We start from the raw sequence: 12,869 nt of genomic DNA on the forward strand, positions 1-12,869 counted from the left end.
AAGTCAATCACAAGAAAGGTCAGCAAGAGAGAGAGAGAGAGAGAGAGAGAGGGAAACAAAAAGAGGGAAGGAAACGGCGTTCCAAGCGCTTGGCGTGTGAAGTCTGCATGTAAAGCAAACACACGTCCTCGCTCATGTCAGTGTGTACATAACCCAGCCCCAAGTACGGCAGATCCATGGCCGCTAACGACTGTCCACTCAGAGCAGACAGGTGAGAAGACCAAGCCTGCATCCCACACAGACAGCCCCAGCACTGACCTGGGTACAGCCGGTATTTTAACTGCAGCCACTATAAGCCATTATCAATGATGTGGACCAGACATGAGGGTTCAGCTGATCTAGCAAAGCTTTATCAGTTTTATAACATGCTGTACCACTGTCCTGTTTCTCTGGAATGAGGAACAGATGAAGGCTGGTTTTTCTCAGAGATGATTCAGTTACGGGTCACTACGGCTCCTACCACCTACGCCTTCACGGAGTCATGGATCATCATAGTCAGCCTACAGTTTGAACTCATCTGGGCTGACCTGGGAACAGCTTAACCCAACTTCACTCCCCTTTCACCTCAATGCAGAAACTGCATGAGATTGTGGGGAAACATTAAAAATCTTCCATGTTGTCCTGGCCTAGCCAGACCTGACTCTGACTTCACTACACTGTATTCAATTGTACAGACCTATAAAACAATTAATTACTAAGTAATTAATGATTAATGATCAATGATATTGCTTTTAGCTCATAATGATAAATGTTATGGCTCATTACTAGCGGCATGTATCATAAACACTTGATTACTCATTGAAGCACTTAAGAACTAAGGACATGGTTATCTGGTCCCTGATCTGAGGCCAGTGGACCCACCGAGGTTGATGCGCTTCTCCACCCAGCTGAGCAGGTCCTTGGTGTACTTAGACCAGGTCTTTGCGTAGAGCAGGGCAGACTCCACACCGGTGAGGCTCCCGTGGAGCGCTGCGTCCACCTCCTCCACCCGCGCCGGCGGAGATGGACCTGCCACACACACACACACACACACACACACACACACAGATTTCAAAATGATGTCATAGTTCCTGGTTTAAATCAGTAAGATCAGTTAAAGAGTACATGGCTAGGTCACCATATAGGTGAAAGGTAGAGGGGTCACCTTAAAATTCAGACTGATGCTAAGCAGCTCTGACAAGGGATTGGTTATGACGGCCTTATGACAGGTAACTATAAGACGTCTGGGTAATGCTCCCTACTTATACACACACAGTAACTAAAGCCCTTCATCCATAGGAACACACACACACAAACACACACACACACTTCTCATACACACTCACACACTCACACACACAGCCACACAGACACACACACACACTTGTATCACTGAACTGCTGAGTGAGGGGGGCTTATATATACCCTTGAAGTGGGATGGCCGAGATGTGAGCAGCCTAGAACACCGAGCACTGATTTAGTAGTGCTTGCTGACAAGACAGCGTTGACTCTTCCCACCCTGTCAGAGCACAGAGTGACCACAGACCCCAGCCCAACACACACACACAGGGGGGGCAGAAGCGTCTCTTACCTGGGGAATCATCCTTCTCTGGTCCGGACCCTCCGGACTCCACACAGACATTCTCAAATGACTGCAAAAAGACAAAGGGAGGTCAGATAAGCGCCGTGAGGTGGGGGGGGGGGGGGGGGATCATGGCGTCCAGACGGACAGGAAAGAGGCCCTTGAGTCGCACGGTAAACAAGCATCTATCCTGTCCAGCCCGTGCCCGACTAATGTAAAGACCTTTCTTTTTACAACGGAGGGCCAGATAGCTGCTCTCGGCATGATCACTGACTTCCATAAGGATATTTCGGGAGCTCCTCTCCAAAACAGGAAAAGCGCTCTCACTGCCTGACACAGGGTGGCCGTGGCTATTTTTCATGGACCTTCTGACCCCAGCACTACGCAGGTTTAAAAAAAAAAAAAAAAAAAAAAAGGTGGAAGGGGACATCCTCTTTGGTTGTCTTTGGCTGGTAATTTATCTCTGTATTTTTCCTATCTCTTGATTTTGAAAAGAGGTGCAGATGATGTCTTACCCGGCTTCTTCGCGCCTGGGGGAGCCCCAAAGCTGATCCATTCTCTACATCTCCCATAAGGAAGTCAGACACTCTGAAACGAGGAAGAGAGGGAGAGGGGGGGGGGGGGGGGGAGAGGGACAGAGAGAGAGAGAGAGAGAAAATGAGACGATGACTCTGCTGACAGAGGGATCTCTACAGGCCTCTGATCTCATTCCTGACTCACAGGCAGACTGGTGCACTCCCTGCTCCATCTTAGCACACACACACACACACACACACACACACACACACACACACAGACACACAGCTGCCACACACACACACACACACACACACACACACACACACAGATGCCACACACACACAGCTGCCACACACACACACACACACACACACACACACACACACACACACACACACACACACACACACACACACACACACCATTCTCACAAAACTGACGTGCGGAGCCAGGGGATGGGATCCAAGAGAGACACAGCTGTTATTACATGAAAACAGACGTGAGTGCTGGCATACGCCCCGGCTCATATGCACCCACAAATACCTCCGTCATCATCAGTTACCCGTGGCAAAAGAAGCCAAGTTTCATACGTGATCCATCTCTCAACTGTCAGTGGTATGTGGAGGGTTGAGTGGTTGTGTTGTGCTTCACTTACACATTGCCAAACGTGAATGCCAAAGTGTCTATTGAAGTGTAGATCTCGCCAAAGAGCTTCTGCTTGTTCTCATCATTCACTTCCTTGAAGTTCACACCTGTCAAAAAGTGTAAAAAGTGCACAAAAATCAAGATGAGTAAAACCAAGATCCTACCCACAACACACAAGAGCGGAGGAGCCATATCACCTCAGCCTGAGGCCGCGCAAGCTAGCATATGGCGAGCTCACAGAGGCCAGCCAAGCATTCAAACATAACCACAGTCTCATACGTCACACACACACACACACACACACACACACACACACACAGAAAAGGAAGGCTGAGGGCAGACGATCAACACAACAAATCAAGTATCGTTTTTTTCCCTTTTTTTTTTTGCTCCATTTTTCTGGAATTTGGCTTGGCACAGAGTGCGGGAGCAGAGGTTATGCATCGTCGCCCTTGTCTGGGTTTAAATCATGGATGGTGAGAGGGATGTGTTAAAACCAAAAAGCTCTGACGGTAATCTGCCAAAACAACCATTTCCTGTCATGAACCTAAGAGCTCGAGCAGTTTGAAAACATAAAGAGAAAGTGTTAAAAAAGAAGCAAAAAAAGGAAAAAATCAGTAGTGTAAATAAGCTACAATCAGCTAACCCCCCCCCCCCCCCCCCCCTCCCCCCCTCCCTCTCCACCACCATGATAAACTTCCTGTCAAAAAGGGAGGAGAAGAACCAAACGAGTGCTGGAAGGGGGATGGATTGTGCTGCTGTGAGCACGGCAGAGATCGGCGAGAAAACCCACTGACGCCATTCCCCTGCTCCCCTGACACCGCCGCTGCTCTTGGCACATTCTCCTCCATGAACACACACACACACACACACACACACACACACGCACACGCACACGCACACGCACACGCACACGCACACGCACACGCACACGCACACGCACACGCACACGCACACGCACACACACACACACACACACACACACGCACACACACAAACACACATGAACACACACACACACACACACACAAACTCACAGACATGAACACACACACAAACACACAAACATGAACCCATACACACACACACACACACACACACACACACACACACACAAACACATAAACACACAAACATGAACACACACACACACACACAAACACACAAACATGAACTCCTAAACACACACCCACAAACATGAACCCAGACTCAAAAACAATGGGGATTCACAGACTGTGAGATTGTAGAATGCCTATTTTGAAATCACACTTACCACCAGTGGTTTCACTTCCAACGAAACAAGCCAAACCATCTTCTTCTTTATCACTACCTCACAGATCACAAATTCATACATCCATGTCACGACTTGGAAACAACCTCTGTTAGCTACAGAACAGCTAAGCGATGCCCTGCTGAAGCTATGATGCAACTGACTGAAAGCGAGACTAAGAAAGGTTCTGCTGGCTGAAACCTTGCCGTTTTTTTGCATGTATGTGTTTCTTCACAGAAACAGGAAATCTGCAACCAAGAGGCTGAAACGAGCTCCTTGCTGAGGCTGTCGTAAAGCTCCGAGAGTCTGCTGAGGGTTTCCTGTCACCAGCAATGCCGTAAGAGAACCCACATAGCACGCCAGAGGGAAACACCTCAGACAGGCACCGAAGGTAGAGATTCTCTCTCACTCTCTCTTTCTCTTTTTCTATCCCTCTTTTCTGCATTTTGCCTTTTTTAAGTTTCCCCAAACCAAAAAACACTCACCTACAACGAAACTGCCCATCCAGAGTCACACACACCGCAAAGACGACCGCTATGAGCTCAGGTCCAAGAAACACTCCTCCCAACACTGAAGTGGCTGTGTAGCTTTGTCCAACCAATTGAGTTCCTTGAAAAAATTACGAAACCACCAAAAGGACGAAATAGTACCGCAATCTTCCTTTTTCCTCGACCCCTCTGTCCCCGGGGTCCTTCGTGTTGGTTGTATTGTGGTTGAGTTGCCGCCGCCGCCGCAAGAGCCCGATTTCGAGGGATCCTCCGAGTCACTACTCTGTGGCCGCCTAAAGCTAGCTGTGAATGCGGCTGTCACGTCCCCCCCCCCCACCCCCCTGCACCCTTCCCTCTCTTCCCCAACAGGACATCCTGAAGCTCACGAGAACACAATGGCAGCCCCTCTCCAGCCACTCACAATCCAAATGTGGAAATTACATCACCAAGCAAAAATGGCATTGTTTTCTACCCCACCCCCCCCCCCCCCCCCCCTATCTCATTCTGTCTTTCTTTCTCTCTTTTGACATCACTTTGTCTTTCACCCGATATCACTCTATGCCACCTTTCATCCTTTCGTTTTCACACGTTCTACCTCTTTCTAGGTTTCAATATGTCTTGTTTCCTTAAATCTACCTTTGAATCCCCCCCCCCCCCCCCCTCGCTCGCTCTCTTTTTGACAAAACACAGCTAGCTAGCCCAGTAAGCTAATCAATGTCACCCCGGAGTCCCTCGGAAGCTGGCTGACAGGGGGGAGATACTAGTGGGGAACGTACACACACGTACACACACGTACACACACACGTACACACACACGTACACACACACGTACACACACTAATACAACATACATTTAGCTGAACCTCGCCAACACACACAGAGTGTCTCAGGGTTTCCCACACATGTTACTAGAGTGGTGTCCTGGGGATGGCGAGGACTGCAGCGCACCGTCACGTCTTCATGTCAGGGCCGAGAAACACTCCTCCCAACACTGAAGTGGCTGTGTAGCTTTGTCCAACCAATTTAGTTCCTTGAAAAAATTACGAAACCACCAAAAGGACGAAATAGTACCGCAATCTTCCTTTTTCCTCGACCCCTCTGTCCCCGGGGTCCTTCGGGAAACCCTGAGACACTCTGTGTGTGTTGGCGAGGTTCAGCTAAATGTATGTTGTATTAGTGTGTGTACGTGTGTGTGTACGTGTGTGTGTACGTGTGTGTGTACGTGTGTGTACGTGTGTGTGTACGTGTGTGTGTACGTGTGTGTGTACGCAAGGTTCAGCTTCATGTACGTTCCCCACTAGTATCTCCCCCCTGTCAGCCAGCTTCCGAGGGACTCCGGGGTGACATTGATTAGCTGAGGGGGGGGGGACCCTGTCGGAGTGTCAGTTGCCCTGGTGATACGTTAAGAGAGCTCTGAGCGAGGAGGCCCACACTTTGAAGCTCATTATTTTGGTTCAGAGGCAAAGCAAGGTGTTGGTTTGGGGTTCAGGGGCAGATGGGAAAGATGATGGTGCGAAATGAACACACACACACACACACACACACAGACACACACACACACACACACACACACACACACACACACACACACACACACAGACACACACACACACACACACACACAGACTACACGTTCAAAGCAAAGAAAAGAAAGACATAAAACTAAATCTAGGAATTAATTGAAAGATACATTTTGCTCACAGTTAAAGGGAACATACAGTTGTGGCTTATTCCTGCAGGACAGAAGAGAGTAAAGAGACAAAGACAGAAAGAGAGCTAAAGAAAGAGGGAGATAGAGAGGCAGAGTTAGAGAGGAAGACAGTGAGCGATAGAGAAGAGAAAAGAGAGAGAGAAAGAGGGTGATCCGTGTTTGACCAGCGCATACTTTCATACTTTTTTGCCACCATAGGAATGGGACCTAGTTAGTGAGGGAGGGAGGGATCCAGCCATCTAAGCACGGCCAAGCCATCCAGGCCAGCCTCCCTTACACTCAGCACTGGCTGGACATAAATAATCCCCCCCCCCCCCCCCCCGCTCCCCCCGTTCCACAGAAACGCACCCCTCTGATGAGTTTTACCCCTGTCAGGACCCCTCCACATCCCTCTGTTGCTGACTGGGTTCCCGCTCCGCATACCAGGGCCCTGCCGCTGGGAAGTGACACTCATCTCCGCCCCACTCCTCCCCTCCCCTCCCCTCCACACACACACACACACACACACACTCACACTCACACTCACACTCACACTCACACTCACACTCACACTCACACTCACACTCACACTCACACTCACACTCACACTCACACTCACACTCACACTCACACACACACACACACACTCACACTCACACTCACACTCACACACACACACACACACACACACACACACACACACACACACACACTCACACACTCACACACACACACACACACACACTCACACACACTCACACATAAATACTCATACAAACACATACAATCACACACGGGTATGAAAGTCTCTCTCTCTCACACACACACACACACACACACACACACACACACACACACACACACACACAGTGAGTGAGTGTAGGCCAGCGCACGAGCACAGTCGACCTGCTACACGTGCGACCCTTCTGCAACTGGGGTTGCCCCAGGCAACGGGGGCTGGATTTTCAACTTTCTCAGAAGGCAATTAGCTGCCATGGTTGATGTGGGGTCATGTTACATAGGTGTGTGTGTGTGTGTGTGTGTGTGTGTGTGTGTGTGTGTGTGTGTGTGTGTGTGTGTGTGTGTGTGTGTGTGTGTGTGTGTGTGAGAGAGAGCGACTTTCATACCTGTGTGTGGTTGTATGTGTTTGTATGAGTATTTATGTGACTTTATGAGTACACGAGAGCATGTTTGAGCAGGTACGTGAGTATGTGTATAGGACATACTATTAGCATGTTCTTAAATGTTAGTGTATCAATAACATATGTGTGAAGTATGAATAGATTTCTGATCAAATATTGAATGTGTACGTGCATGATTCACCAACACCATATGATGAGGAAGCGTCTCTGGCCCCCTGCTGGACAAAAGAAGAAGTGTCCGTCTGCACTTGCTGACCTGTGGTCAGCTGAAACTAACCCCTTCTTCCTGATCCCAGCATTCCTATCCCCAAATTCACATTCCCACCAGTGACAGACACTGTGGAGTCACTGTATCAAACACAAACCCTTTTTGTTTTTTTTAAACAGCCACTTTGGATTCTTCAGAAAAAATGACGTCCTTTAGAAGTGGCTGGAGCGGTTTGCCTGAGGCCAGTTGAGTGGTTTAGTTAATATCAACCACTTTCAAAGAAGCAGCCGGTGGCCATTTTGAGAGGTTGGGGGGGGGCTGGGACAGGTTTACATAGTTGGAACACATGACTTGTTCGGTGGGCCTGTCCAACTGTTAAAACAGGGCAAACTAATCAATCACCGTTCCTCTACTGAAGTGTCCCTCCTCCACACACACACACGCACACACACACACACACACACAGACACACACACGTACAGACTAAACTAAACAGAGGAATTTACCTGGTCTGGAGCAGGTTTATTTAACTAACGAGACCCTAGTGGTGCAGACTATAAACAAACTGATGGCGACAGAGAGGAGGGCAGAGGAGGGGAGGGCGGGTAGAATGAACCGAAGAACTTAATGATGCCCTCTGTTGCTGTTTTGCATATACACTGTCTCCAACTCTTGTAGGGATACACAGAAGCACACACACACACACACACACACACACAAACACACACTCACTCACGCACACTCACGCTCAAGCTCTTTGTCTTACTCTCACTTTTTAAACTCATACAGTCTGATTCTCACACATACACAACATGGGGTACTCCCTCCTTAAACCCCTCAACACACAAACACGCATACACTGACCTATATACACCAGTCACACACACTCCTCCCTTATTTCCTCAAAAACACCGATCCTGACAACATCCCCCACCCCATCCCACCCTAACCGTCCTCTTCACAGCCTCTGTCCTCTCAGTTCAGTGGGTCAGTGATCTTCGTTAATGTCAAGCTTTGACAAAAACATGCAGACATGGACTACACAGACACAGATGCAGGCTACAGAGACTGACTACAGATACTAATTACAGACACAGACTACAGAAACAGACTACAGAGAGACATGCAGACTACAGAGAGACATGCAGACTACCGAGACAGACTACAGAGACAGAATACAGATATTGACTACATATACTAATTACAGACACAGAGTACAGACAATAGAAACAGATACTGATACAGACTACAGATACAGATACTTACTGTAGAGACTGACTACAGAGACTACAGATACTTATTACAGACACAGACTATGTAGTACAGAGACTGACTACAGACACAGACTACAGACTACAGAGACAGACTACAGAGACAGACTACAGACTACAGATACAGACTACAGACTACAGACTACAGAGACAGACTACAGAGACAGAATACAGACTATAGACAGACTACAGAGACAGACTATAGAGACTGACTACAGAGACTACAGATACTTATTACAGACACAGACTATGTAGTACAGAGACCGACTACAGACACAGACTACAGAGACAGACTATAGACACAGACTACAGACTACAGAGACAGACAGACTATAGAGACAGACTACAGATACAGACTGCAGATACTGATACAGACTATAGAGACAGATAGCTGCAGTGCTTTGACAGTGCAGAAGGAGAGAGGAGTGGAGGCTCTCCTCTCTTCTCCTCTCTGGCATTCCTGCTCACTACGCCAGCCAACTGTAGAATCGCCCTGCATGCCAGATGATAATCTCCCCTGAGGAGACGGCCAGGTATGGGTATCACACACACACACACACACACACACTACACACACACACACACACACACTACACACACACACACACACACACACACACACACACACACACACACACACACACACACACACACACACACACACACACACACACACACACACACACACACACTGATAATCTCCCCTGAGAAGACGACCAGGCCAAATGGGTATCCTGCACACTGCTTCTCTTTTTTTTTACCCCACTCTCTTTTGCTCTGCAGCACAAAGGCGTTCATAGAACAGCCTCTCCTGGCAACAACAGCACACACACATATATATGCATGCGGACACACACACACACACACACACATATACGCATGCGTACACACACCCACACACACACGCACACGCACACGCACACTCTCATTGAGTTTATACACAAACCCACACTCTCTGGCTTATTCACATGCACACATATACTGTACAATATATAGGCTCATGAATCAACAAACATATACACACACACACACACACACACACACACACACACACACAGTTCACATGCACACATGTTCTGCATGTACAACACACCCACACACACACACACACACACACACACACACACACACACACACACACACACACACACACACACACAGTTCACATGCACACATGTTCTGCATGTACAACACACACACACACACACACACACACACACACACACACACACACACACACACTCTTCCAAAGATGCATGTATATTCATCCATGCTGGCAAACAAACACAACCCCCTGATCAAATGCATCAGTTGGAAATTCCCCAGGGAGGTATACATCTAATGCCCAACTACACTGATTCCTTTCGGAGTCTGTTTGTCTGTTATGCCAAGCCGACAACAGGCTCCCAGTGACCACAATGCAAGTCACACACACGCACGCACATACACACACACAAACACCTCGTTTGTCTGACTAAATGAAAAAATGTCAGTGGGCTGGACTTGTTACTGCTGGCGGGCAAGAAGGGACACCTGATCCACTGCCAGCGGTAGATGAGAGAGAGAGAGAGAGAGAGAGAGAGAGAGAGAGAGAGAGAGAGAGAGAGAGAGAGCGTTATAGAGCTGGGCAGAGCACTGCTTCATCATCTAAGAAACCAGTCCAGCGGGGGGAGGGGTCAGATTTACAAGCTGCGTCTCTGAGGAGGAGGAGGAGGAGGAGGAGGAGGAGGCTAGGGGTGTAGTAGGGGGATAGGAGGGGTCTCACCTTTGACCTTGGCGATGACTGTGCCGGCAGCGCTGAGGATGTCGACAGAGTTGAGGGTCTGGTGTTTGCCGATGACTGCCTTCAGCACGCGCAGCAGCTCGCCCAATCGCTCGTGGACCACCTGGTGCAGACAGTCCTGGTGCTCTGCAGGAGCAGACACACACACACACACACACACACACACACACACACACACACACACACACACACAGACACACACACAGACAGACAGACAAAGAGAGCAGTTAGCGACGAGTGAAACTCAACCGTGAAGCACTGGCATGACAAAGCCTTAGTCATAACCACACACCCAAACCACATATTCACAGCAGCACCTCCAGAGGTGCCAGTGCACATCTCCGAGGTACAAGCACCCCTTGTTTATCACATGCCTGGCTGGTGAATCACTACGTGTGTCAGTGAGGCACTTAGGTAGAAGTTTATACGAGTGTCACAGGAAGTGGGTTAGCCCCGTGTCTTGGATGTCTCACTTGTCACCTAAGGGCCGTGGCCTGAGAAAGTAAAAGGGAAATCCGGTTTGTAGCCAATCCATAGGGTTTGAAAGCCTGATCGCCAACTAAGATCTATAGCCTTTGGGGCCCTCGAGCAAGGCCCCTTCATCCTAAAAATGCTCCAGGGACTTTCCCACGTCCATCTCTCTCCTCGTCTGTCAACCTGTCTGTCAACCTGTTCCACCGCTGCGTCCCTAAAGAAAAACAACTGGCTCCTCGACAGACCCACTGCCTGTGGTTAAACCAAAGCTACGACCTTAAAATACCTGAAGGTCCGTTAAGTACAGTACCAAACCCCAAAACTATCTCCATGACAAAGGTCTCCGTCACTACAACACATGTACAGTAACCCACAAAGGCCTCTAAACACTAGTCTTCCCGGTCCACTGAACCACTGTATATATTCAGCCCTAGTGCACCATTACCCAGTGTAAGCAGCTGGTGAAGCATTAGATATATGGGCAGGAGCTGTGACCACTCAGCATCCCAACATCCCCTAATGGCCTGCCGACTCACACAGCCCCGAAAGGAAAACAAATACCTACACCATGACTAAGGAGCCTCCATTGCACTCCCCCCCCCCCCCCGTGTGTGTGTGTGTGTGTGTGTGTGTGTGTGTGTGTGTGTGTGTGTGTGCGTGTGTGTGTGTGTGTGTCCCAACCATACAATAAAATCATCCAGGGCTCAGTGGCTGAGTAACTGTGTGAATGGGGGTCTTATAATTGGGCAAGTGGGAGTCTATTGGTTTCGGCCCTGGGCATGAGAATGTCCATTTACAGGTGTTAGTCACAGAAGAGAGGGGGAGAGGGATAGATAAAGGGAGATAAAGATAGAGAGAGATAAAGATAGAGAGAGATAAAGAGAGTGGGGGTAAGAGAGATATAAAGATAGAGAGAGATAAAGAGAGTGGGGGTGAGAGAGAGATAAAGAGAGAGACAAAGGTAGAGAGAGATAAAGAGAGAAAGTGAGAGAGAGGGAGAGATAGATATAGAGATAAAGTTAGACAGAAATAAAGTGAGAGAGATGGAAGGATAAGCAGAAAGGAGGCCAGAGAGTGCAGGCGCAAGGACTGGGATGGTGGCTTCTCTCCGCGTGCCGAGGGGGTGAGGTCAGCCGCACCCCACCCACCCAGAAACACTCTCCAGATGCTAGCGGGGCAGCAGTAAATCACCCAGCCCCAGCCCCAGCCTCCTGTGAGCACGGAGGGAGAGGCCGCAGGAGAGCCAGCTGAGAGAGGGATGGACGGAGAATGAGCCGAAGAGAAGAGAAGCGAGGGAGAGCTAAACAAGGAGAGTATTAGGCCAAGTTTACACGGAGCCCGAGTTTCTCTGCGTCCGAAATTAAACTAATACAGATAGCCCTATCGTTAAGACAAACACTCTCTATCCGCACACGGTATCTGCAAACGATTCAAATCGACATAGAGGACATGGAAAAGTTGAGTGGAAAGAATGAGAAAGAGGGAAATGATGAGGAAGATAGTGAGAGAAAAGAAGAAAGCAGAGAAAAATGCCATTGTATGGATGGTGTTCTGCAATTTCCAGTTTGTGTTTTCACGGAGGTAAAAAACATAACCCACAGTGACAGAGAGAGAGGGAGCGCGCGGGAGAGAATGACAGACAGAGAAAGAGAGAGGGCAGCGTTTGTGCTGACGGTGGACCGCTGGATTACCCCGGGCATGGAACAGGGGATCAGAGAGACTTTAGCCGTCTCCCGCTTTTTTTTCTTTCGTATTCTTTTTTTTTTTCCCGAGCACAACAAAAAATAAAAAAAGACGCAGAGCCCACTGTGGAACTAA

The 12,869-nt window shown here is 48.7% G+C and overlaps 1 protein-coding gene across 1 annotated transcript in view; it reads right to left on the reverse strand.

The window, feature by feature from the left end:
* The window catches only part of arhgap29a (Rho GTPase activating protein 29a), a gene marked incomplete at its 5' end in the record, with an annotated part of 44,990 nt that overhangs the window by 15,109 nt on the left and 17,012 nt on the right, over positions 1-12,869 (reverse strand). The window contains 5 exons of the mRNA XM_080855053.1: positions 862-1,008; positions 1,571-1,631; positions 2,077-2,149; positions 2,736-2,832; positions 10,560-10,703. Of these exons, the coding sequence (XP_080711179.1) occupies positions 862-1,008; positions 1,571-1,631; positions 2,077-2,149; positions 2,736-2,832; positions 10,560-10,703 (522 nt within the window). The remainder of the gene's footprint in view (positions 1-861; positions 1,009-1,570; positions 1,632-2,076; positions 2,150-2,735; positions 2,833-10,559; positions 10,704-12,869) is intronic.

The sequence above is a fragment of the Sprattus sprattus genome (genome assembly GCF_963457725.1).
Source record: "Sprattus sprattus genome assembly, chromosome: 17".
In the NCBI taxonomy this organism is placed as follows: Eukaryota; Metazoa; Chordata; class Actinopteri; order Clupeiformes; family Clupeidae; genus Sprattus; species Sprattus sprattus.